At 45.5% G+C, this 27,387-nt stretch overlaps 2 protein-coding genes across 2 annotated transcripts in view; one reads left to right on the top strand and one right to left on the bottom strand.

Annotated features, from left to right (window-relative positions):
- LOC143766955 (oocyte zinc finger protein XlCOF8.4-like) overlaps positions 1-27,387 on the top strand; it is a 1,046,781-nt gene that overhangs the window by 621,380 nt on the left and 398,014 nt on the right. The gene's annotated exons all lie outside the window — the stretch shown is intronic.
- The window catches only part of LOC143766946 (uncharacterized), a 94,822-nt gene that overhangs the window by 55,321 nt on the left and 12,114 nt on the right, over positions 1-27,387 (bottom strand). The window contains exons 2-6 of the mRNA XM_077254963.1: positions 11,928-12,077; positions 11,619-11,798; positions 11,413-11,536; positions 11,232-11,329; positions 10,943-11,033 (exon numbers count right to left, since the gene is read on the bottom strand). Coding sequence (XP_077111078.1) covers positions 10,943-11,033; positions 11,232-11,329; positions 11,413-11,536; positions 11,619-11,798; positions 11,928-12,005 — 571 coding nt within the window. The 5' untranslated portion in view covers positions 12,006-12,077. The remainder of the gene's footprint in view (positions 1-10,942; positions 11,034-11,231; positions 11,330-11,412; positions 11,537-11,618; positions 11,799-11,927; positions 12,078-27,387) is intronic.

Below are 27,387 nucleotides of genomic sequence, written 5' to 3'. Positions count from 1 at the left end.
TAGTGGTGGAGCAGCGCCATCTTGTCATCTATGGAGTCCTGGAGGTAGCAGCGTGCCTCTAACCTATGGAGGAAGCAGTAGCGGTGGAGCAGCGCCATCTTGTCACGTAAGGAGTCCCGGAGGTAGCGTCGTGCCTGTTACCTATGGAGGAAGCAGTAGCGGTGGAGCAGCACCATCCTGTCATCTATGGAGTCCTGGAGGTAGCGGCATGCCTGTAACCTATGGAGGAAGCAGTAGTGGTGGAGCAGCGCCATCTTGTCATCTATGGAGTCCTGGAGGTAGCGGCATGCCTGTAACCTATGGAGGAAGCGGTAGCGGTGGAGCAGCGCCATCTTGTCACGTATGGAGTCCTGGAGGTAGCGGCATGCCTGTAACCTTTGGAGGAAGCGGTAGCAGTGGAGCAGCAAAAACAGCAAATGTATAATTCTAATAACGTTAGAATAAACTAACAGATCCCACCAAATTTATAGGAACATAGCTAAAGTAGGAATTAAAACGTAACCTTTAATATATTACGAAGTAAAATGTAAAAAACAAAAAAAACAGACAGTATCACCCCAGTGAAACCTACAATGGTACTAGATGATGTAACCTATTTGATACAACACCATCATGGGTAGTACCACAATAGAGTATTGATGAGGACAGCCGTTAATACGAATAAAGTGAGCTGTCCCGCATTCACAAGATACCTCTAGTGTATAACAGCAGCGCACAATCGTGCCAAGATGTCTAACTAGATGACCTTATTTATATAAGTATTAGCAGGTATCATAAACAATAATAAAAGGGGAGGGAGGGGGGTAAGAGAAACAGGTGGAAGTCATGAACAACTGATATGTCAAAAAGGAACAATCTCACCAATTCCCGGAGGTCAATGACATAAAGGGCCACAATTCGCTGGAGTGGAGAAATCCATACGAGCAGCGTTGTAGGGAGACAATACCCTGTCAATCCCTAAGGGGCTATCAATAGACCTCAAAACCCCAGCTCCCGCCCTTACAAGGGCAGTCCACAGCTACCCCTAAACAAAATCATGCCCTGCACTCTCCCTACTGGTGTGTCCCAACGCGTTTCTTCACAGGCTTAATCATCAGGGGACTGCCTGCTTGGGAGATAAAGTGCACGAGTGCTAAAGGTAAGGACATCAAAACCTGCCGCCCTCCATGTTATACTAAGGAGACCGGAGGGAGTCACCGAGTTCATTAAATAATATGCTGGCGGGCATAATTAGCCAATCACATGTTCAGCACCTGTCATGTGACTGACACAGAAGAACAAACAATATAGACATCGGTACTGATCGCTCCATCAATCAGCAGAGAGGAGACGTGAGTTAGGCGATAGGTAAACATACCTCTAAAATAATAATATCGGGAATTTCCACCGTGAGACTGGTAAGAAAAACACTAGGATACCAGCGTTATCCAACTTCCGGTAACAGCGGAACTTGGTGTTGCTGGGATACCACGACGCCGACCAGCGCTCGAACAAAAGAACTTTCCGGTTGAAGCGGGAGTGTTGGTTACTAAGATACTAAGACGCTATAATCAACTTCCGGTAACAGCGGAACTTGGTGTTGCTAAGATACCATGACGCCGACCAGCGCTCGGACAAAGGAGCTTCCGGTTACAGCGGAAGTATTAGTTGCTAAGATACTAAGACGCTACAAACCACGCTATAGCCTGCATAGAAGCGCCATTCCTAGCTAAAAAATAAATACATCCCGAAAGACCCCCGTAACATCTAGTGGAGGTATTAAAAGCGTGTACCAGCGCTATCCAAATTCCGGTAACAACGGAGATTGGTGTTACTAGGATACCACGATGCCGACCAACGCTCGGACAAAAAAGCTTCCGGTAAAGCGGAGGTATTCGTTGCTAAGATACTAAGACGCTACAGTCCACGCAATAACCTACGTAGAAGCGCCATTCTTAGTTAAAACATTATTGCGTCCCAATAGGTCCCATGACTTCTAATGGAAGTATTCTAAGCGCTACAAGATCACCGCTACGCCCTGTATAGAAAACGCTGGAGTGCCGAAATTGCATCAATATAAGAGTCTCCGAAGTATCAAAAACACCGCTACGCCGAGTCTAACAATACACTGAAGAACTGTGTCGACCAAATCTCACCTCTCACCAAGCCCATTGATGGATGTAACACAAATTATTTTATAAATATACAAATATGTCTTCACGGCCTAACATATCATATATTTTCCCTAATAGTACCGGATGGGGACGCCCTATTCAAAACAGTTCCTGTTATGACCCCAATGGCAGAGGGTCTCAGGAATAATTGCTAAGTCTGCAAACACAGAAAACCAGCTCATAGGGCAGTGGTAACTGGGCTGACCATATATCTAATCCTAGCACCACAAATACCAGCAGCCGGGGAACGTGCCTACGTTGATTCTAGACGTCTCGCGCCAGCCGGAGAACTAACTAACCCTAGAAGGGAAAAGAAAGACCTTTCTTGCCTCCAGAGAAAAGCCCCCAAAAGTTGGATACAAGCCCCCAACAAATAATAACGGTGAGGTAAGAGGAAAAGACAAACATAAGAATGAACTAGGTATTTAGCAAAGAGAGGCCCACTAGCTAATAGCAGAATATAGAAAGATAACTTATATGGTCAGCAAAAACCCTATCAAGAATATCCACACTGGAAATTCAAGAACCCCCGAACCGTCTAACGGCCCGGGGGGAGAACACCAGCCCCCTAGAGCTTCCAGCAAGGTCAGGAATCACATTTAGTACAAGCTGGACAAAAATGAGAGCAAGGAAATAACCCAAAAAACAAAGAAGCAGGACTTAGCTCAATTTTGCACGAACCAGGACCAGCAGATAGGAGCAAACAGAATGTGTCTGATTACAACGATGCCAGGCACTGGACTAAGGATCCAGGAGGTTTATATAGCAACACCCCTGAACTAACGACCCAGCTGGGTGCAAACTGAGGGAAGAAAATCCCAGAGTCATATCACTAGTAACCACAAGAGGGAGCCAAAAAGTCTAATTCACAACAGTACCCCCCCCCCTTAAGGAGGGGTCACCGAACCCTCACCAAGACCACCAGGGCGATCAGGATGAGCAGCGTGAAAGGCACGAACTAAATCGGCCGCATGCACATCAGAGGCAACCACCCAGGAATTATCCTCCTGACCATAGCCCTTCCACTTGACCAAATACTGAAACCTCCGTCTGGAGAGACGAGAATCCAAGATCTTCTCAACCACATACTCCAACTCGCCCTCAACCAACACCGGAGCAGGAGGCTCAGCAGAAGGAACCACAGGCACAACGTAGCGTCGCAACAAAGACCTATGGAACACGTTGTGAATGGCAAACGAAACCGGAAGATCCAAGCGAAAGGACACTGGATTAAGGATTTCCAATATCTTGTAAGGACCGATGAAGCGAGGCTTAAATTTAGGAGAGGAGACCTTCATAGGAACAAATCGAGAAGACAGCCACACCAAATCCCCAACACGAAGTCGGGGACCCACACCGCGGCGGCGGTTGGCAAAACGCTGAGCCTTCTCCTGTGACAATTTTAAGTTGTCCACCACATGATTCCAGATCTGCTGCAATCTATCCACCACAGAATCTACCCCAGGACAGTCAGAAGGCTCCACATGTCCCAAGGAAAAACGAGGATGGAAACCAGAGTTGCAGAAAAATGGCGAAACCAAAGTAGCGGAACTAGCCCGATTATTAAGGGCAAACTCAGCCAACGGCAAGAAGGTCACCCAATCATCCTGATCTGCCGAAACAAAACACCTCAAACAAGCCTCCAAAGTCTGATTAGTTCGCTCCGTTTGTCCATTAGTCTGAGGATGAAAGGCAGACGAGAACGACAAATCAATGCCCATCCTAGCACAAAAGGATCGCCAGAACCTGGAAACAAACTGGGATCCTCTGTCAGACACAATATTCTCAGGAATGCCGTGTAAACGAACCACATTCTGAAGGAACACAGGAACCAGATCGGAAGAGGAAGGCAGCTTAGGTAAAGGCACCAAATGGACCATTTTCGAGAAGCGATCACATACCACCCAGATGACAGACATACCCTGAGACACCGGGAGATCAGAAATGAAATCCATGGAAATGTGTGTCCAAGGCCTCTTCGGGACAGGCAAGGGCAAGAGCAACCCGCTGGCACGAGAACAGCAAGGCTTAGCTCGAGCACAAGTCCCACAGGACTGCACAAATGACCGCACATCCCGTGACAAGGAAGGCCACCAAAAGGACCTAGCCACCAGATCTCTGGTGCCAAAAATTCCCGGATGACCTGCCAATACCGAGGAATGAACCTCGGAAATGACTCTGCTGGTCCACTTATCAGGAACAAACAGTCTGTCAGGTGGACAAGAGTCAGGTCTACCAGCCTGAAATCTCTGCAACACGCGTCGCAAATCAGGAGTAATGGCTGACAAGATAACTCCCTCTTTAAGAATACCAACTGGTTCTGCGACTCCAGGAGAGTCAGGCACAAAGCTCCTTGAAAGAGCATCAGCCTTCACATTCTTTGAACCTGGTAAATACGAGACCACAAAGTCAAAACGGGAGAAAAACAATGACCAGCGGGCCTGTCTAGGATTCAGGCGTTTAGCAGACTCGAGATACATCAGATTTTTGTGATCAGTCAAGACCACCACACGATGCTTAGCACCCTCGAGCCAATGACGCCACTCCTCAAATGCCCACTTCATGGCCAGTAACTCCCGATTGCCAACATCATAATTCCGCTCAGCAGGCGAAAACTTCCTAGAGAAGAAAGCACATGGTCTCATTACCGAGCAACCAGGGCCTCTCTGTGACAAAACGGCCCCTGCCCCAATCTCAGAAGCATCCACTTCGACCTGAAAGGGAAGTGAGACATCAGGCTGGCACAAAACAGGCGCCGAAGTAAACCGGCGCTTCAACTCTTGGAACGCCTCCACGGCTGCAGGAGCCCAGTTAGCAACATCAGAACCTTTCTTGGTCATATCCGTCAAAGGTTTAACAACGCTAGAAAAATTAGCGATAAAACGACGGTAGAAGTTAGCAAAACCCAAGAACTTCTGAAGACTCTTAACTGACGTGGGTTGAGTCCACTCATGAATAGCTCGGACCTTGACTGGGTCCATCTCCACAGCAGAAGGGGAAAAAATAAACCCCAAAAAGGGAACCTTCTGTACTCCAAAGAGACACTTTGAGCCTTTAACAAACAAAGCATTCTCACGCAAAACCTGAAACACCATCCTGACCTGCTCCACATGTGAGTCCCAATCTTCAGAGAAAACCAGAATATCATCCAGATAAACAATCATAAATTTATCCAGATACTTCCGGAAGATATCATGCATAAAGGACTAAAACACTGAAGGAGCATTAGAGAGCCCAAAAGGCATCACCAAGTACTCAAAATGACCTTCGGGCGTATTAAATGCAGTCTTCCATTCATCTCCTTGCTTAATGCGCACAAGGTTGTACGCACCACGAAGATCTATCTTGGTGAACCACTTGGCACCTTTAATCCGGGCAAACAAGTCCGACAACAGAGGCAAAGGATACTGAAATTTAACAGTGATTTTATTCAGAAGCCGATAGTCAATACAAGGTCTCAAAGATCCGTCCTTCTTGGCCACAAAAAAGAATCCCGCACCAAGAGGGGAAGAGGAAGGACGGATATGCCCCTTCTCCAGAGACTCCTTGATATACGAACGCATTGCGGCATGCTCAGGTACAGACAGATTAAATAATCTTCCCTTGGGAAATTTACTACCTGGAATCAAATCTATGGCGCAGTCACAGTCCCTATGAGGAGGCAGAGCACTGGATCTGGACTCGCTGAATACATCCTGATAATCAGACAAATACTGAGGAACTTCCGAAGGAGTAGAGGAAGCAATAGACACCGGCGGGGAATCAGCATGAATTCCCTGACAGCCCCAACTTGACACAGACATTGCCTTCCAATCCAAGACTGGATTGTGGGTCTGTAACCATGGCAGACCCAAAACGACCAAATCATGCATTTTATGCAGAACAAGAAAACGAATCACCTCCCGATGTTCAGGAGTCATGCACATGGTTACCTGCGTCCAAAACTGCGGTTTATTTTCCGCCAATTGCGTAGCATCAATACCTCTAAGAGGAATAGGATTTGCCAACGGTTCAAGAACAAAACCACAGCGCTTGGCAAATGACAGATCCATAAGACTCAGGGCAGCACCTGAATCCACAAACGCCATAACAGGGTAAGAAGACAAAGAGCAAATTAAAGTCACAGACAAAATAAATTTAGGTTGCAAATTACCAATGGCGACAGGACTAACAACCCTTGTTAGACGTCTAGAGCATGCTGATATAACATGTGTAGAATCACCACAGTAAAAACATAACCCATTCTGACGTCTATGATTTTTCCGCTCATTTCTAGTCTGAATTCTATCACATTGCATTAAATCAGATGTTTGTTCAGACAACACCACCAGAGGATTAGCGGTTTTGCGCTCCCGCAAACGCCGGTCAATTTGAATAGCCAGCGCCATAGAATCATTCAGACTTGTAGGAATGGGGAAACCCACCATCACATTCTTAATGGCTTCAGAAAGGCCATTTCTGAAATTTGCGGCCAGAGCACACTCATTCCACTGAGTAAGCACGGACCATTTCCGAAATTTTTGGCAATACACTTCAGCTTCATCCTGGCCCTGAGAAATAGCCAGCAAGGCTTTTTCTGCCTGAATTTCGAGATTGGGTTCCTCGTAAAGCAATCCGAGCGACAGAAAAAACGCATCAATATTTGCCAATGCCGGATCTCCTGGCGCTAGCGAGAAAGCCCAATCCTGAGCGTCGCCCCGTAAAAAAGAAATAACAATTTTAACTTGCTGAGCTGAATCTCCAGATGAACGGGGTCTCAGAGAAAGAAACAATTTACAATTATTCATGAAATTCCTAAACCTAAATCGGTCTCCAGAAAATAATTCCGGAATAGGTATTTTAGGTTCAGACATAGGACTACTGGTAACAAAATCTTGTATGCCCTGCACACGAGCTGCCAGCTGGTTTACACTTGTAATCAAGGTCTGGACATTCATGTCTGCAGCAAGCACAAGCCACTCAAAGGTAAAGGGGAGGAAGAGAGGAAAGAAAAAAAAAAAAACTCAGAATTTCCTTTCTTATTATCCCACTTCTGCAATGCATTAAACATTCAATGTTGGCCTGGCATACTGTTATGACCCCAATGGCAGAGGGTCTCAGGAATAATTGCTAAGTCTGCAAACACAGAAAACCAGCTCATAGGGCAGTGGTAACTGGGCTGACCATATATCTAATCCTAGCACCACAAATACCAGCAGCCGGGGAACGTGCCTACGTTGATTCTAGACGTCTCGCGCCAGCCGGAGAACTAACTAACCCTAGAAGGGAAAAGAAAGACCTTTCTTGCCTCCAGAGAAAAGCCCCCAAAAGTTGGATACAAGCCCCCAACAAATAATAACGGTGAGGTAAGAGGAAAAGACAAACATAAGAATGAGCTAGGTATTTAGCAAAGAGAGGCCCACTAGCTAATAGCAGAATATAGAAAGATAACTTATATGGTCAGCAAAAACCCTATCAAGAATATCCACACTGGAAATTCAAGAACCCCCGAACCGTCTAACGGCCCGGGGGGAGAACACCAGCCCCCTAGAGCTTCCAGCAAGGTCAGGAATCACATTTAGTACAAGCTGGACAAAAATGAGAGCAAGGAAATAACCCAAAAAACAAAGAAGCAGGACTTAGTTTAATTTTGCACGAACCAGGACCAGCAGATAGGAGCAAACAGAATGTGTCTGATTACAACGATGCCAGGCACTGGACTAAGGTTCCAGGAGGTTTATATAGCAACACCCCTGAACTAACGACCCAGCTGGGTGCAACCTGAGGGAAGAAAATCCCAGAGTCATATCACTAGTAACCACAAGAGGGAGCCAAAAAGTCTAATTCACAACAAGTTCCCATCTATAGCTATAGTTTTGTTCAAATATCATACCCCCAAATAAGATTATATAGAAAGGGGTATTAGTGATAACAGACAATCCCTACACAAATAAGGAGAAAGGAAGGGGTGCAAAAGGAAGGGATTTAGGAAGGGCACATAATATGTGTCACAGACAGTTCAACCAAAAATAAAAATAAAAAAAGGGGGACCAGGAGGATCTTCATAGAGGATTAGAGAAAGCACCCATAATTAATTTGGTCATTAAGACCATAGGGTGCAACAGTGTTTAGGTAAAAAATCCATTTTGACTCCTTCTGCAACAACAACTGATCCCAGTTGCCTCCTCGGGTTGGCATAGTGACTTTCTCAATCCCTATAAATCGTAAGTTATTGACTTGTCCGTTATGTAGCTGGTTAATATGTCGAGACACAGCCGTGTCCCTTTTGTGCAAAACATCTCCCACATGTTCACCAATTCTCTTCTTGAATTCCCTAATCGTTTTACCTATATACTCCATGCCACAAGTACAGGAAGCCCTATAGATAACTCCTTTAGTGCTGCAGTTAATAAACTGCTTGATAGGATACTCCTTACCAGTCACCAGTTACCAGCAGTGGAGCAGCGCCATCTTGTCACGTAAGGAGTCCTGGAGGTATGGCATGCCTGTAACCTATGGAGGAAGCGGTAGCGGTGGAGCAGCGCCATCTTGTCACGTATGGAGTCCTGGAGGTAGCGGCATGCCTGTAACCTATGGAGGAAGCGGTAGCGGTGGAGCAGCGCCATCTTGTCACGTATGGAGTCCTGGAGGTAGCGGCATGCCGGTAACCTATGGAGGAAGCGGTAGCAGTGGAGCAGCGCCATCTTGTCACGTATGGAGTCCTGGAGGTAGCAGCATGCCTGTAACCTATGGAGGAAGTGGTAGCGGTGGAGCAGCGCCATCTTGTCACGTATGGAGTCCCGGAGGTAGCGGCATGCCTGTAACCTTTGGAGGAAGCGGTAGCGGTGGAGCAGCGCCATCTTGTCATCTATGGAGTCCTGGAGGTAGCGGCATGCCTGTAACCTATGGAGGAAGCGGTAGCGGTGGAGCAGCGCCATCTTGTCACGTATGGAGTCCTGGAGGTAGCGGCGTGCCGGTAACATATGGAGCGGCAGTAGCAGTCATGGAGGCAAGCGGTAGCCATACGGCAGGTGGAGGTTGCGGGCAGCCTGTTTTTGCTGCGCATACTTTACTTCCGATCCCGCTCATTATGGCTTATGAATATTCATGACGTCACTGGAAGTGAAGCGTGCGGCACTGAAAATACAGGCCACCCGCAACCTCCACCTGCCGTACGACTACCGCTTGCCTCCATGACTGGTGCTGTATACATTACCAGCACGCCGCTACCTCCGCGTCTCCATACATGACAGGATGGTGCTGCTCAGCCGCTACCACTTGCTCCATAGATTACCGGCACTCCGCTTCCCTCGGAGACTCAATACATGCCAGGATGGCCATGCTCCGCCGCTGCTGCTGTGAAGGAGGTGGTAAGAAACACCTCCAGGGAAGAAAGACGGCCTGGGGGAGAGGGGAGATATTTTCGAGTCACCCCCACCGGTCTAAGCCGAGAGGGGCACTTTCAGCATAAGACAATGGGCTGAAAATCTCGGCTTATATTCGAGTATATACGGTAAATAAAAAATGTATCTGATTAAAAAAAAAAAAAAGTTGCATTCATTTATGGTGGACCATTGGAGCTGCTATGAATCCTGACCAGAAGATTAGAGAAAATAATATTGCTCCCCATTTCAGGAGAGATTGTGCAGTAATCTGAATTTCTTAGGATAAAACAATGTAATTTATGAGGTGGAGTGAATCCATGAAACCAGGGCTGGAGCCAACACATCTCCTGCAGGCGGGAATAAATGTATATTACAGCCATCAGCCACGCACAGCTCAGAGATAGATCATGGCACCGGTGTGATGGGTTTATGTAGATTATCACAATCCTCCTTGAAGTTAGTCGGTCTTAATACAAATTGAAAAGTCAGGATAAAGGGAAACTCTGTTATTGTCCAGAAATTCACACTTGGCCTCACTGCACATTTAATGTTGTCGATCATAAAAGTGAAGTTTGGCCAGAAAGACGGGACCTGGTCTTGTAGGGACCATATGATCACATTCAGCAGCACAGAAGGGAGAGAAGGGAGATTCATCCGATAAGATCTCAGGGTTCTAGGAAGCCAACAGCATCATTACCCTCCGCTTTCTCTTACAGACCCATCACAATATTTTTCTTCAAGTGATTTTCTATCTTGCCAGCACATTCTACGTACGCTGTCACTTGGCTTTATAGTTTACAGATCTGGGCAGGTAACGGTCAGCATCTTATAATGTGAAGGAGAATGGCTAATGAAATCAATTATTAAACCTTATATAAGTCAGTTCAGATATGGTGTACCAAGATGGCGTCTGTGTCTTCAGACAATCCTTGGAATGCAGAAGCTAAGATACTGGATACCATATATGGAAGTGAAGTTGAAATGGACCTATCATAGACTGACACTGGCTGCTCAGAAGATTGTGCGACACCATTTTCTGTCTCTCTTTCTTGAGAATCAACTTCAGTTGTGTACAAGCCTTTGCTGAGAAAGGAGTATACATCTAACTCTGTGTTCGGTGTGACTCATAAACCGAGCACTTGGCCTATATTGGGTCAGGTACAAGCAATCATATAGATCTCGCTTTAAGGGATCACCCTCACACTAATACCAGGGGGCAGGTGGATCTTCCAGGTTGTAAGTTCTATAGAAAAGGGCTTTCAATGCCCAAAGTCATTTAAACAGTTTTGGGTGGAGGAGAATGTTGTGGTCTAGAGGTAAAATGGTGATCATGGTAATACGGCCGGACTACACCACCGATAAAGCAGCCACAGCCGGTGATGAGAAGAATCTGTGACCTCTCTGCATTTAGTGGTTACTACTCACCTGGGTAACCATATGTGGGAATCTCCTCTTTACACCGCTCATCACCCCTCACATATGTCTCTGTAGTAATAATATGGGTCAGATCTTCACCCTGAAACAAATATTATAAAAGTCACCGACAGATGGAGAAGTCCCATCTATGATCAGCTCTAATCCTGCCATCTCCACCGTTCTCATCACACAAGTATAAAACATATAATACTGGTGGATAAAACAAGACTGAGCACAAGACCTTCACCGGCGTCTACACATCATAGGGGAGATCTCCTGACACCTTCTCTCCATCTACCTGATGATCCTGAGGAGCATTGGGATCTTCTTGGTTACAGTCCTGTGGAAGAAGAGGACGGGGACATCTCGCTGGTGTTGTCCTCTTACTGGATAGATCTGGAGGAAACACATACAGGGACTGAATTCATTCTTTACATAGAGAGAATTATAGGCCGTGTGTATTTAGTCCTGTCTATTACCTGGAGATGTGAGGGGCTGGGGAACCTCCATTATGACGTTCTTGTACAGATCTCTGTGTCCTTCTAAATACTTCCACTCCTCCATGGAGAAATAGACAGCGACATCCTGACACCTTATAGGAACCTGACACATACAATGATACCGTCATCCCCCGATCCCTTCATAGTGTTACTGTATAATGTCCCAGCATTCCCAGCAGTGTCACCTCTCCAGTCAGCAGCTCAATCATCTTGTAGGTGAGTTCTAGGATCTTCTGGTCATTGATGTCCTCATGGATCAGGAGGTGAGGTGGAGGCCCCGTGATTGGGCTCAGGGGTCTTCCCCATCCCTCAGACACAGGGACCTGACAGCGATCACTAGAGGTCTTCTTCACCACTGTGTAATCCTGGTAATGGAGAGACACATTAATAAATCTCACTACGGACATTTCCAGAGTCCTCACCTCTCCAGTTCTGTCCATCTGTTATTCCCATAGATAAGAATGATGTAATGTGACGTCATCAGAATCTCTCACCTCTCCAGTAAGCCGGAAGAGGATCTCTAGGGTGAGGTGTAATATCCTCTCCGCCATCTTGTCTCTGTCCATATCCATCAGTGATGGGTAAATCAGGACAATTCTCTTTTGTAGAAGATCTTCACTGAGAGGATCCGATATTGTAGAGACCTGAATGAGAAGATGAGCCGATGTAACATCATAAGAATCCTGTGTAATAATACAATTACTGGAGATAATAAGGGAAACATATGAGGAGATTTATTATTTTACAGTATTTAGTTTCCTTCTTTACATCTACTAATAAATCCTATATATTTAGGCCACAGACAACAAGCAGTTTCCTCCTCGGAGTCGGCAGCTGAATACGTTTCTCATAGACTCATCTTCCATAACGCTAATTCTCGTCTCATTTACCGACCCTGGAATCGGCATTAGCAATACTGCAGGAGATATTCATTACACACGACATGAGAAATAACTACTTCATGATGAGGACGACATCTTCATCTTCTACTACGGCTCTAGAGACATATTTGGCCAGAGTCGGTCACTGACTCCATCACCGCCGGCCGTCTATATGAAGGTTTCCTGTCTTCCCCGCACTGTAATCTTCTATCACGTTACATCTCAGCTCTGATTCACACACAGAAGTTTGAGGCTTTTAGAAAAGCTTTTTTGTTTCCACAATCAACGTGGACAGAAATGATCTGATCCCAAAGTCTCCATGTACAGTGATTTATGGGGTTTATTTCTGGCCTTAGGCTTTCCGATATTACAGGAAAAACACCCGAAAATAAACATATTAAAATGTTTCTAAAGAAAATTGGCTCCAACAATTCTTGTAAAAAGAAAAAAACATGGAAAAAGCAGAAGACACATTTTATAATTTGTAACATGTTAAACATTTATTAAAAATAAATTAATCTTTTTGTGCCCAGAACATAGATGTGCACCGCAGGGACGGCACAGATGAGGCTTCAACAAAAACCCTGGCAGTTTATCCACTTGCTGCTGTGAAAAGCAAACATGGCGTCTAAGAAGGTGACAGAGTTTGGCTGAACGCCCCCCCGCCCCCAAGTACTCGATAGTATGGGGCAGCCCAGTTATTACGATACGCCAATCATAGTTTTAAGAACTAAAAATATCCATCACTATATGGAAAGCAGCGTCACTGCACAATGTTAGTTACGTCTCGTCCATAACTACTTTATTATACTCTATTATCCTGTACACAGTGGAGGAGATAGAAATCACAGGTCCGAGAGTAATAGCTGGAATTGGGCCCTCCAACATAAAGAAAAAAAACCTATCTATATACACTCACTGGCCACTTTATTAGGTACACCTGTCCAACTTCTTGTTAACACTTAATTTCTAATCAGCCAATCACATGGCGGCAACTCAGTGCATTTAGGCATGTAGACATGGTCAAGACAATCTCCTGCAGTTCAAACCGAGCATCAGTATGGGGAAGAAAGGTGATTTGAGTGCCTTTGAACGTGGCATGGTTGTTGGTGCCAGAAGGGCTGGTCTGAGTATTTCAGAAACTGCTGATCTACTGGGATTTTCACGCACAACCATCTCTAGGGTTTACAGAGAATGGTCCGAAAAAGAAAAAAAATCCAGTGAGCGGCAGTTCTGTGGGCGGAAATGCCTTGTTGATGCCAGAGGTCAGAGGAGAATGGGCAGACTGGTTCGAGCTGATAGAAAGGCAACAGTGACTCAAATTGCCACCCGTTACAACCAAGGTAGGCCTAAGAGCATCTCTGAACGCACAGTGCGTCGAACTTTGAGGCAGATGGGCTACAGCAGCAGAAGACCACACCGGGTACCACTCCTTTCAGCTAAGAACAGGAAACTGAGGCTACAATTTGTACAAGCTCATCGAAATTGGACAGTAGAAGATTGGAAAAACGTTGCTTGGTCTGATGAGTCTCGATTTCTGCTGCGACATTCGGATGGTAGGGTCAGAATTTGGCATAAACAACATGAAAGCATGGATCCATCCTGCCTTGTATGGAGCATCTTTGGGATGTGCAGCCGACAAATCTGCGGCAACTGTGTGATGCCATCATGTCAATATGGACCAAAATCTCTGAGGAATGCTTCCAGCACCTTGTTGAATCTATGCCACGAAGAATTGAGGCAGTTCTGAAGGCAAAAGGGCGTCCAACCCGTTACTAGCATGGTGTACCTAATAAAGTGGCCGGTGAGTGTATACTATTGTCTAAGGTCCACTTCCGTCTGTTTGTCTGTCACGGAAATCCCGCACAGTCCAGCCGCGAATTGGCCCCTCCCTACTCCCCTCCAGTCAGCGCCCACATAGCGTTTTAGAAGTCGATTAAACGGACTGCATTACACCGCAGCATAACGTGGTATAACGCAGTCCGTTAACGCTGCCATTAACCCTGTAAGTCTGACCAACTTTTTACTATTGATGCTTCCTATGCAGCATCAATAGTAAAAACACATAATGTTACAAATAATTAAAAAAAAAAACATTATATTCTCACCTTCCGGCATCCGCGGCAGACTTTCCCGCTCCTCGTGACGCTTCGGTCCCAAGAATGCACTGCGGCAATGACCGGAGATGACATAGCAGTCTTGCGAGACCGCTACATCATCATGGGTTATTGCCGCAAGGCATTACTGGGAACGGAGCGTCGCGAGGAGCATCGCTAAAGGCCTGGGCTGGATCCGGGGGCCGCCGGAAGGGGAGTATATAACTATTTTTTATTTTAATTCTTTTTTTAACAGTGATATGGTGCCCACATTGCTATATACTACGTGGGCTGTGTTATATACTGCGTGGGCTGTGTAATATACAGCGTGGGCTGTGTTATATACTCCGTGGGCTGTTATATATTACGTCACTGCGCTATATACTACATGGGCTGTGCTATATACTATGTGGATGTGCAATATACTACGTGGCTGTGTTATATACTACATGGGCTGTGTTATATACTACGTGGGCTGTCCTATATACTACGTGGGCTGTCCTATATACTACGTGGGCTGTCCTATATACTACGTGGGCTGTCCTATATACTACGTGGGCTGTCCTATATACTACGTAGCTGTGTTATATACTACTTGGCTGTGCAATATACTATGTGGCTGTGCTATACAGTATGTGGGCTGTGTTATATACTGCATGGGCTGTGCTATATAGTACGTGGCTGTGCTATATAGTACGTGGGTGTGCAATATACTACGTGGCTGTGTTAAATATAATGTAGCTGTGCTATATACTACTTGGCTGTGCTGTATACTACGTGGGCTGTGTTATATGCTACGTGGGCTGAGACTTTTTCGCCCGGGGCCCTCAAAAACCTGGAGCTTGCACTGACTTCACTGATTGTTGGCGGCCGGACAGGTGTGACCAATCAGCAACAGATGCAGTCCGGCCACGAATTGGCACGGGATTTGAACCACGCTTCGCTAATTGGTCGCGCCCCGGCCGGCCGAATTCTGTGTATTCATTGCATTATTTTAAAATCTTCATAATTAAACTACATACATATTCTAGAAAACCTGATGCGTTAGAATCGAGCCACCATCTAGTATATGTATATATATAAAGCTGAGTGTAGGGTATGTACAGTATGTATGTGTCAAGCCACGCCCATTCCAGATAGCAACCAATCACTAAGCATCGTTCATTTCACCAGAGCTGTTTAAAAGAAGCTGAGCTGTGATTGGTTGCTATAAGCAACAGTTTTCCCACAACACCTCAGCAGACACTGACCGGGTGGGAGACATCTATCATCCCTGGGAACATAAGCTCCAGCCATTGTCTTCCCCCCAGAAAGGAGCAGAGAGGACATGACAGAAATGAATCCCCCTCCTCTATTACTGCCGCGCTCTATTGTTACCGGCGTAGAAAATCGCATCATCAGCGGCCGCACACAGAGCCGCACTGCCAGGTTACATAACAGCACATCTCCAGGGACTCCCTGCTCAGCATCACCCAGCTCGGGGCTATGGGATGGAGGATGTGTGATGGGTATATGGGCACCGGACTATGGGATGGAGGATGTGTGTGATGGGTATATGGGCACGGGACTATGGGATGGATTATGATGGGTATATGGGCACTGGACTATGGGATGGAGGATATCTATGATGGGTATATGGGCACGGGATTATGGGATGGAGGATGTATGATGGATATATGGGAACTGGACTATGGGATGGAGGGTGTGTGATGGGAATATAAGCATGGGACTATGGGACGGAGGATGTTTGATGGGTATATGGGCACTGGACTATGGGATGGAGGATGTATGATGGGTATATGGGCACGGGATTATGGGATGGAGGATGTTTGATGGGTATATGGGCACTGGACTATGGGATGGAGGAAATGTATGATGGTATATGGGCACTGGACTATGGGATGGATGATAGGTATGATGGGTATAAGGGCACTGAACTGTGGGATGTGTGATGATCTCCCGCTTCGACTACTGCAACATCCTTTTCTATGGCCTCCCTGCTAAAACCCTTGCACCTCTCCAGTCCATCCTTAACTCTGCTGCCCGACTAATTCATCTCTCTCCTCACTACTCCTCCGCTTCTCCCCTCTGCAAATCTCTTCGCTGGCTACCATTCCCTCAGCGTATTCAGTTCAAATTACTAATAGTGAACTACAAGGCCATCTATAACCTGTCTCCTACATTCGTATCTGAACTAATCTCCTGATATCTTCCCTCATGTAATCTCCAGTCCTCCCAAGACCTCCTTCTCTCCTCCACACTTATTCGCTCCTCACCCAACCACCTCCAAGACTTCTCCCGAATATCCCCATCCTCTGGAATTCTGTTCCCCAACACGTCTGACTATCAACCACATGTGGATCCTTCAGACGGAACCTGAAAACCCATCTCTTCAGGAAAGCTTACAGCCAGCACTGACCCCACTGCCTCCTCACCACTACCGGGGCTACCGCCTCACCAACACCGGAGTTTCTGTAACACCCCAACCTACTGTCTCCTTCCCCACCATCCTGTAGAATGTAAGCCCACAAGGGCAGGGTCCTCGCCCCTCTGTATCAGTCTGTGATTGTTAGTTTACTGTAAGTGATATATGTAATTTGTATGTAACCCCTTCTCATGTACAGCACCATGGAATCAATGGTGCCATGTAAATAAATTATTAATAGTATATGGGCACTGGACTATGGGATGGAGGATAATGATTATAATTTTGTTATAACTAACCTGAATATCCCCATCCTCTGGAATTCTGTTCCCCAACACGTCTGACTATCAACCACATGTGGATCCTTCAGACGGAACCTGAAAACCCATCTCTTCAGGAAAGCTTACAGCCAGCACTGACCCCACTGCCTCCTCACCACTACCGGGGCTACCGCCTCACCAACACCGGAGTTTCTGTAACACCCCAACCTACTGTCTCCTTCCCCACCATCCTGTAGAATGTAAGCCCACAAGGGCAGGGTCCTCGCCCCTCTGTATCAGTCTGTGATTGTTAGTTTACTGTAAGTGATATATGTAATTTGTATGTAACCCCTTCTCATGTACAGCACCATGGAATCAATGGTGCCATGTAAATAAATTATTAATAGTATATGGGCACTGGACTATGGGATGGAGGATAATGATTATAATTTTGTTATAACTAACCTGTTGTGAATTCCGTTCTTGGGCTCCCTCCGGTGGTTGTAAATCGCACTTTTGTGAATTCTGCCCTTGGGCTCCCTCCGGTGGTTTTAAGTGGAACTGCTGCTCCTTGGATTTAGCAGTAGCAGCTGTTTCCACTGATCGTCTCTCCTGGCTCTATTTAGCCTGGCTCTAATCTTCAGCCAGTGCCAGCTGTCAATGTTTCTTGGTTGGATTCAGATCTCTCCTTGGATTTCCCTGATAGTCTGTCCAGTTCAGCAAAGATAAGTCCTTGCTTGTTCATTTGTTGTCCACTTGTTGTGGACTTAATCGTTCTGCTCATTTTATGTTTTCTCTAGTCCAGCTTGTCAGTATAATATATTCAGTTAAGCTGGAAGCTCTGGGGAAGCAGATTTGCCCTCCACACCGTTAGTCCGGTGTGGAGATTTTTTGTAAACTCTGTGGTGGATTTTTCTAGCTTTTAATACTGACCGCACAGTATTCTTTCCTGTTCTGTCTATCTAGTTAGAAGTGGCCTCCTTTGCTAAATCCTGGTTTCATTCTGTGTATGTCATTTCCCTCTCCACTCACAGACAATATTTGTGGGGGGCTGTCTATCCTTTGGGGTTTTTCTCTGAGGCAAGATAGCTTTCCTGTTTCCATCTTTAGGGGTAGTTAGTTCTCCGGCTGTGACGAGATGTCTAGGGAGTGACAGGAACATTCCACGGCTACTTCTAGTGTTGTGTTAGGTTCAGGAACTGCGGTCAGTACAGATACCACCTACTCCAGAGCTCGTCCCATGTTGCTCCTTAACCACCAGGTCATAACACTAACCACAGTTAGTTACTATGCCCTGGCAATGCCAGGCTCTCCAGCTAATTATATATATATATATATATATATATATATATATATATATATATATATATATATATATTGTAGGGGTTGTACTCGCTCAGGTGCGACGGGTGACACTCAGGAGACACGTAACCTTAAAAGTTCACAGGGTTTATTGCTCCACAAACCACATTGCAACAGGAACAACAGGTAAACAGTCTTACGTCAGACAGATGATTCCTCAATGTCCATAGTAGAGCTCCGCTCTCTCACGTCTGTGGGCACACAGACTGTGCTATGTCCAGCACGTAGGCTCTCCAGCCTAAATATGGTCTCTGTGTGCTGTTCAGGACATCTGTCCCCACGTGGAACCGTCCAACACACAGGCCACTCTGCAGTGTCCAGCCAGGACACATGGAAGTGTGTCCACCCTGACAGACTCCCACACACTCTCACCCATGTGCCAAACACACCTCCATTATGTAGCCTGAAACCACACCCAGGAACCCATCACATAATTAGACATGTGGTTCTGACATCACCACCAAGTCCTGAAACAAACATAGATAGGCATGGTTATGCCCCTTACCCAGGGGTGAGGTATATGGGTAGCCAGACCCTTCCATCTCTCATAGCTACCCGTAACCCGGACCCAAATATACTAAACAATTCCTTATATATATATATATTTGGCAGAGTCATATCTCCCGATTCTGCAGACTGCATGCTGCCATTGTATGGAGATGAATGAGGGAGACCAAAGTTCAAAAATAGACTTTCCTTTACTTAACAAGAACTTGATGAGAAGTACTGTATATACATCAGATAGCAGCACAACACTTCATGAATGCTTCTTCCGCATTGTGCAGAGTTAGGAACTTTCCGGTTACATGTGGCAGTACATAACTTTTGTTATAAGCCACAATAGTGCAGCAAACCTGAGCTAATGACCTCTTCCTGCTCTTTGTCTCCACTATGCTCCTGCCTGGAATCCGAATTCTTACTGCCATTATATCTTTGCTTACCTTCAGAACGTACTATCTGATGTCTCCCTCCTGGCACACAACACCCTGTCAATTCAGGAGGACTGCAATAATATAGACCAAAGGTCTGTACTTCTCACTTTCTATCTGACTCATCACAAGGAAATTGCTCTCCTGTGTGCCCATGTAGCTCAGTATGAGGTCTCCACACAGTATGACGGCCCCACAGCACCTCACACAGTATTATGGCTAGAGATGAGCCAATATTTCAATGTTCTATTTGGCTAATGATCGCCGAATTTGCAATATTCACCGATTTAATCGTCAATTAAATCGCCGAATATAGCCGAACATGCACAGCACAAAAGCCGGTGTTTCCCAAGCTGTGTGACAGTGTGGTAATCACCGGCGTAGCGCTTCTGATCGGGGGTAAAATCATCCCCACTGGTCAGAGAGCCGCGGTTCCCACCCTGTCAGAAGACAGCGGGACCACTCATCTGTGATTGGAGGTATAAAGTTTACTACCGGTCACTGGTGTCAGCTGATGAGACTACAGCTCTCATCATCCGACACCTACAGCCGCTAATAACAGTGAGAGGTGGAGCGGCTGATGGGTGTATTCATCAGCCGCTACTGTGCTGTAAATAAATAAAAAAAGGAACTGCGTGGGTTCCCCTGTATTTTTGATAACCAGCCAGGCAAAATTCACAGATGGGGGCTGCAACCCTCAGCTGTCAGCTTCAGCAAGGTTGGTTATCAATAATAGAGGGGTCCCCCCAAAAGCCGGCAATTCATGTGCCACGTTCAGTAATATCACAGAGTGACAGGTTAGAATAGAATTGATAGAACAGGTATATACACATAGAATACATAGATATATAGATGTCAGTGACACACTCACACACACATATATATATATATATATATATATATATATATATATATACACACACATACATACACAGTATATACAGTATATAATGCATGTATATTATATTACATAGATAGATGAAAAGCCGGTAAATCACCAGCTGCGGTAGTGTAAAGTCACCGCAGGAGCCGACAGGATAGAAGAGATGGATTACATACGGTAAATACAATTAGAATAGGTAGATATATACAGATGTCTGTGACATATACACTCCCTGACTGAAGTTATGTCGCTTATCCATGTTATGTAAATAAAAGCTTATAACCTGACGTTAAATTCATCCATTGGTTGTATATATTATTCTTTTGAAAGCTGAAACCCTCCGAAATATGGTTCAGGTTATGAAAATAAATTGGCATCAATGTAGAAATATTGATCAGTTAATGGACACAGAATGGTCAGATTTTGGCAAGACAAAAGATTTGTCGCCTGGTCATATAATGCACCCAATCCTAGTTTACATCCTCACGTGTGCTCAGTAAATGATCGGTTAATTAGTATTTGTGTATAAAAAGAAACCCAGCACCCCAGACCTTCACTTGAACTGCAACTTGAGCTCTGACAACATGCCAAAAATCCACCCTGTGACCAAAGCCTGGATTATCAAGAGGCTGAAGACCAGATCCACTGCAGAGGTGGATGGCACCTTTAAATTTGTCTTAGCGTCAAGTACAAAAAATTTAAAAAAGATTTGAAGAGACTGGAGATGTCTTTGATAAGCCCAGGTCTGGCAGACCCTGCAAGACAACTGCTCATAAGGAACGTTTGTTGGTTAGAAAATCCAAAGCAAGCCCTTCTTCCACTGCAGCAGAGCTCCAACAGGCCTTGTCACCTCAAGTCCCTGTGTCAATTAGAACAGTTTGTAGTATTCTGTCTTAAAATAGCCTCCATGGTCGAATCAGTGCCCAGAAGCCAGCACTAAGCAAAAGGCAAAAAAAAAACGTGTGGCATTTGCAAAGTCCCACAGCCTGCTAAACAGATGGACGCTGGAAAAGTGGCAGAAGTTGGATTTCTCTGATGAATCTTCAGTAGAATTACACCACAGCCACCGCAAATAATGCAGGAGACCTACTGGAGCCCGTATGGATCTAAAAAACACCCAGAACACAGTTACATTTGGTGGTGGAAAGATCATGGTCGTGGGTTACATTCAGTATGGGGGTGTGTGAAACATTTGCAAGGTGGAAGGCAATATCAGTAGCCTAAAATATCAAGAAGTATTAGGTACCTCTTATATTCCAAATGATAAAAGGGGTCAAATTCTGCAGCAGGATGGCGCTCCATCTCATACATTCATCTCTACAACAAAGTTCCTCCAGGCAAAAAAGATCAAGGTGGTCAAGGACTGGCCAGCCCAGTCACCAGACATGAACACCATTGAGCATGTTTGGGGTAGAATGAAAGAGGAAGCTTGGAATACAAAACTGTTATGATCCGGTGACCCTGGAGCCGCATGAGACTATCTCTGGAGTAGGTGGAACCTGTACTGACCGCAACCCTAAACTGACACCGCAACTAGAATTAGCCGTGGGGTGTACCTAACACGGCCTAGACACCTCGACACAGCCGAAGAACTAAATACCCCTAAAGTTGGAAATGGGAATTCTATCTTGCTTCAGAGCAGAGCCCCAAAGGATAGACAGCCCCCCACAAATATTGACTGTGAGTTTAAGAGGAAGGACGTGCGCAGGCAGAAAAACAGGATTTAGCAAAAGAGGCACTTCTAGCTAAATAGAAAAGGATAGGACAGAATTCTAAGCGGTCAGTATTAAAATCCTAAAAAATATCCACAGCAGAAAATACTATAATCTACATCTAACTAAAGAATGTAAAAACACAATAAATTGCACTGAACAGTAAAGCAAACTGCAAGTATGCTGCAGGGACAAAAAAACAGACACTTATCTTAGCTGAATTGATAGCAGGGCATGAGGAGTCAGACAGAGATGCAATCGCTCCAAGAACAATTGACAACTGGCAGGGACTACTGGATCCTACACATCTAAATACCTAATAGAGCTGAAATCAGCAGAAACACCTGCCCTGGATTACAACCCAGAGAAAACTGCACTACCACTAACAACCACCGGAGGGAGCCTAAGAGCAGAATTCACAACAGTACCCCCCCCTTGAAGAGGGGTCACCGAACCCTCACCAGAGCCCCCAGGCCGATCAGGACGAGCCAAATGAAAGGCACGGACCAAATCAGCAGCATGGACATCAGAGGCAAAAACCCAAGAATTATCCTCCTGGCCATAACCCTTCCACTTGACAAGGTACTGAAGCTTCCGCCTCGAAAAACGAGAATCCAAAATCTTCTCAACCACATACTCCAACTCCCCATCAACCAACACAGGGGCAGGAGGATCAACAGAGGGAACAACGGGCACCACATATTTCCGCAATAAAGATCTATGGAAAACATTATGGATGGCAAAAGAGGCCGGAAGGGCCAAACGAAAAGACACTGGATTGATAATCTCAGAAGTCCTATAAAGGACCAATAAACCGAGGCTTAAACTTAGGGGAAGAAACCTTCATAGGAACATGACGGGAAGACAACCAGACCAAATCCCCAACCCGCAGCCGGGAACCAACACACCGACGACGGTTAGCAAAACGCTGAGCCTCCTCCTGAGACAACACCAAATTGTCTACCACATGAGCCCAAATTTGCTGCAACCTGTCAACCACAGAATCCACACCAGGACAATCAGAAGGCTCAACCTGCCCTGAAGAAAAACGAGGATGAAAACCAAAATTACAAAAGAAGGGCGAAACCAAGGTAGCCGAATTAGCCCGATTATTAAGGGCAAACTCGGCCAACGGCAAGAAAGCCACCCAATCATCCTGATCAGCAGACACAAAGCATCTCAAATAGGTTTCCAAGGTCTGATTAGTTCGCTCGGTCTGGCCATTTGTCTGAGGATGAAATGCGGAAGAAAAAGACAAATCAATGCCGAGCCTAGCACAAAAGGCCCGCCAAAACCTAGAAACAAACTGGGAACCTCAGTCGGACACAATATTCTCCGGAATACCATGCAAACGAACCACATGCTGAAAAAAACAATGGAACCAAATCAGAAGAGGAAGGCAATTTAGGTAAAGGCACCTGATGAACCATCTTAGAAAACCGGTCACAAACCACCCAGATAACGACATCCTCTGGGAAACCGGAAGATCTGAAATAAAATCCATAGAAATATGCATCCAGGGCCTCTCAGGTACCGGCAAAGGCATAAGCAACCCACTAGCGCGGGAACAACAAGGCTTGGCCCGCGCACAAGTCCCACAGGACTGCACAAAAGAACGCACATCCCGCGACAAAGAAGGCCACCAAAAGGACCTACCAACCAAATCTCTGGTACCAAAAATACCAGGATGGCCAGCCAACACAGAACAATGAACCACAGAAATCACTTTACTAGTCCATCTATCAGGAACAAACAGTTTCCCCACTGGACAGCGGTCAGGTTTATCAGCCTGAAATTCCTGAAGAACCCGTCGTAAATCAGGGGAGATGGCAGAAAGGACCACCCCTTCCTTCAGAATGCCGACCGGTTCAAGGACCCCAGGAGAATCAGGCAATAAATCTCCTAGAGAGGGCATCAGCCTTAATATTCTTAGAACCCGGAAGAAAAGAGACCACGAAATCAAAACGGGAGAAAAACAGGGACCATCGAGCCTGTCTAGGATTCAGCCGCTTGGCAGACTCAAGGTAAATCAGATTTTTATGATCGGTCAAGACCACAATACGGTGCTTGGCTCCCTCAAGCCAATGTCGCCATTCCTCGAACGCCCACTTCATAGCCAACAACTCCCGATTGCCGACATCATAATTGCGCTCAGCAGGCGAAAACTTTCGGGAAAAGAAGGCACATGGTTTCATCAAGGAACCATCAGAATTCCTCTGAGACAAAATGGCCCCTGCCCCAATCTCAGAAGCGTCAACCAAAACCTGAAACGGAAGAGAAACATCCGGCTGACGCAACACCGGGGCAGAAGTAAATCGGCGTTTAAGCTCCTGAAAGGCAGAAACAGCCGCAGAGGACCAATTCGTCACATCAGCGCCTTTCTTTGTCAAACCGGTCAGGGGTTTAACCACACTGGAGAAGTTAGCAATGAAACGGCGATAAAAATTAGCAAAGCCCAAAAATTTCTGAAGGCTCTTCACAGATGTGGGTTGAACCCAATCATGAATGGCCTGAACCTTAACCGGATCCATCTCTATAGACGAAGGAGAAAAAATGAAACCCAAAAAAGAAACCTTCTGAACTCCAAAGAGGCACTTAGACCCCTTCACAAATAAAGCATTATCACGAAGGATCTGAAATACCATCCTGACCTGTTTCACATGAGACTCCCAATCATCGGAAAAAAATCAAAATATCATCCAAATATACAATCATGAATTTATCAAGATAATTGCGGAAAATATCATGCATGAAGGACTGCAACACAGATGGAGCATTAGAAAGCCCAAAAGGCATCACAAGGTATTCAAAATGGCCTTCGGGCATATTAAACGCAGTTTTCCATTCGTCACCCTGTTTAATGCGAACAAGATTATACGCCCCTCGAAGGTCAATCTTAGTAAACCAACTAGCCCCCTTAATCCTAGCAAACAAATCAGAAAGCAAAGGCAAAGGGTATTGAAATTTGACCGTGATCTTATTCAAGAGGCGATAATCAATACAGGGTCTCAAGGAGCCATCCTTCTTGGCAACAAAAAAGAATCCCGCTCCCAATGGTGAAGAAGATGGCCAAATATGCCCCTTCTCTAAGGACTCCTTAACATAACTCCTCATGGCGGTATGTTCTGGCACAGACAGGTTGAAAAGTCGGCCCTTAGGGAACTTACATTCTGGAATCAAGTCAATAGCACAATCACAGTCCCTATGCGGAGGAAGGGAACTGGACTTGGGCTCATCAAACACATCCTGGAAATCTGACAAAAACTCAGGAATTTCAGAAGAGGGGGAAGAGGAAATTGACATCAAAGGAACGTCATTATGAACCCCCTAACAACCCCAACTAGTCACAGACATAGATTTCCAATCCAGCACCGGATTAAGTACCTGTAACCATGGAAAACCCAGTACAATAACATCATGCAAATTATGCAACACCAGAAAACGACAATCTTCCTGATGTGCTGGCGCCATGCACATGGTCAGCTGTGTCCAAAACTGAGGTTTATTTTTAGCCAAAGGTGTAGCATCAATGCCCCTCAAAGGAATAGGGTTCTGCAAAGGCTGCAAGAGGAAACCACAACGCTTGGCGAATTCGAAGTCCATCAAGTTCAAAGCGGCGCCTGAATCCACAAACGCCATGACAGAAAATGACGACAATGAGCAGGTCAAGGTCACAGATAAGAGAAATTTAGGCTGTACAGTACTGATGGTAACAGACCTAGCGACTCTCTTATTTCTGATTGCCCTAAGCGTACTAACATGAGCAGCATCGCCGCAGTAAAAACACAACCTATTCTGACGTCTGAATCCTTGCCGTTCAGCTCTAGTCAAAATCCTATCACACTGCATAGGCTCAGGACTCCGCTCAGAGGACAACGCCATCGTGTGCACAACTCTGCGCTCGCGCAAGCGCCGATCAATCTGAATGGCCAGAGACATAGAATCACTCAGGCCAGCAGGCGTGGGGAACCCCACCATAACGTCCTTAACAGATTCAGAAAGACCCTTTCTGAAAATTGCTGCCAAAGCATCTTCATTCCATTTAGTGAGCACAGACCATTTTCTAAATTTCTGGCAGTATGATTCTGCCGCTTCCTGACCCTGACACAGGGTCAACAAGGTCTTTTCTGCATGATCCACTGAATTAGGTTCATCATACAATAATCCTAGCGCCTGAAAAAAGGTGTCTACATTAAGCAAGGCCGGGTTCCCAGATTCAAGGGAAAATGCCCAGTCCTGAGGATCACCACGCAGCAGATGGAGCAGGAAGAGATGACAATTTTAACTTGCTGAATGGGATCACCAGAGGAACGGGGTTTCAGAGCAAAAAACAGTTTGCAGTTATTTTTAAAGCTCAAAAACTTGGACCTGTCCCCAAAAAACAAATCAGGAGTTGGAATTCTAGGCTCTAAAACCGGAGTCTGGACAATGTAATCAAAAATACCCTGTACTCTTGCAGCAAGTTGATCCACACGAGAAGCCAATCCCTGAACATCCATGCCAGCGCCAAACTCCTGAACCACCCAGAGATTAAGAGGGAAGAGAAGACAAAGTAGACTACAGAAAACAAAAATGGCTCAGCACTGAGTGTGACCTGAGCATAAGTGTGAACGGCGGTAAGTGTGTGACTTGTGATTCAGTGACTTTGGAATCAGGGAGTTTCCAAGGGAGGAATTGCTTCTGTTTTTTTTTTTTTTTTTTTTTAATTAATACTTTGTATTTATTTTTAATTAACGTTTCTGTGTGGTGCAATCCCCATTAGGAAATGTGCTCCACAATTAAAACCCATCCTGCGTGGTAATATAGGTGAATTTAATGAAAATGTAGAGTCTCTGTGGGTGGAGATAAGGGGAGGGGGAAAAAATTATAAATTACTGATAGGGGTTTGTTATAAATCTCCAAAAGTAATGGAAGCAATGGAGAATATCCTCGTAAAGCAAATAGATGAAGCTGCGACTCAAGGAGAAGTCATTATTATGGGGGACTTCAACTACCCTGAAATAGATTGGGGAACAGAAACCTGCAGTTCCAGCAAAGGTAATCGGTTTTTGACAACTATGAGAGACAATTACCTTTCACAACTGGTTCAGGACCCAACAAGGAAGGGGGCACTGCTAGACCTAATATTAACCAACAGGTCAGACCACATATCAAATATAAGAATTGGGGGTCACTTGGGGAATAGTGATCACAAAATAATATGTTTTCATGTAACCTTTAATAAGATGGGTAGTAGAGGGGTGACAAGAACACTAAACTTCAGGAGGGCAAATTTCCAACGGATGAGAGATGATCTTGGTGCAATTAACTGGGATGATATCCTGAGACACGAAAATACACAAAGAAAATGGGAGACGTTTATTAGCATCCTGGATAGGACCTGTGCACAGCATATACCGTATGGGA

Source organism: Ranitomeya variabilis, chromosome 4 (assembly GCF_051348905.1).
Source record: "Ranitomeya variabilis isolate aRanVar5 chromosome 4, aRanVar5.hap1, whole genome shotgun sequence".
Taxonomy (NCBI): Eukaryota; Metazoa; Chordata; class Amphibia; order Anura; family Dendrobatidae; genus Ranitomeya; species Ranitomeya variabilis.
This window is presented reverse-complemented; position numbering and strand designations above follow the sequence as displayed.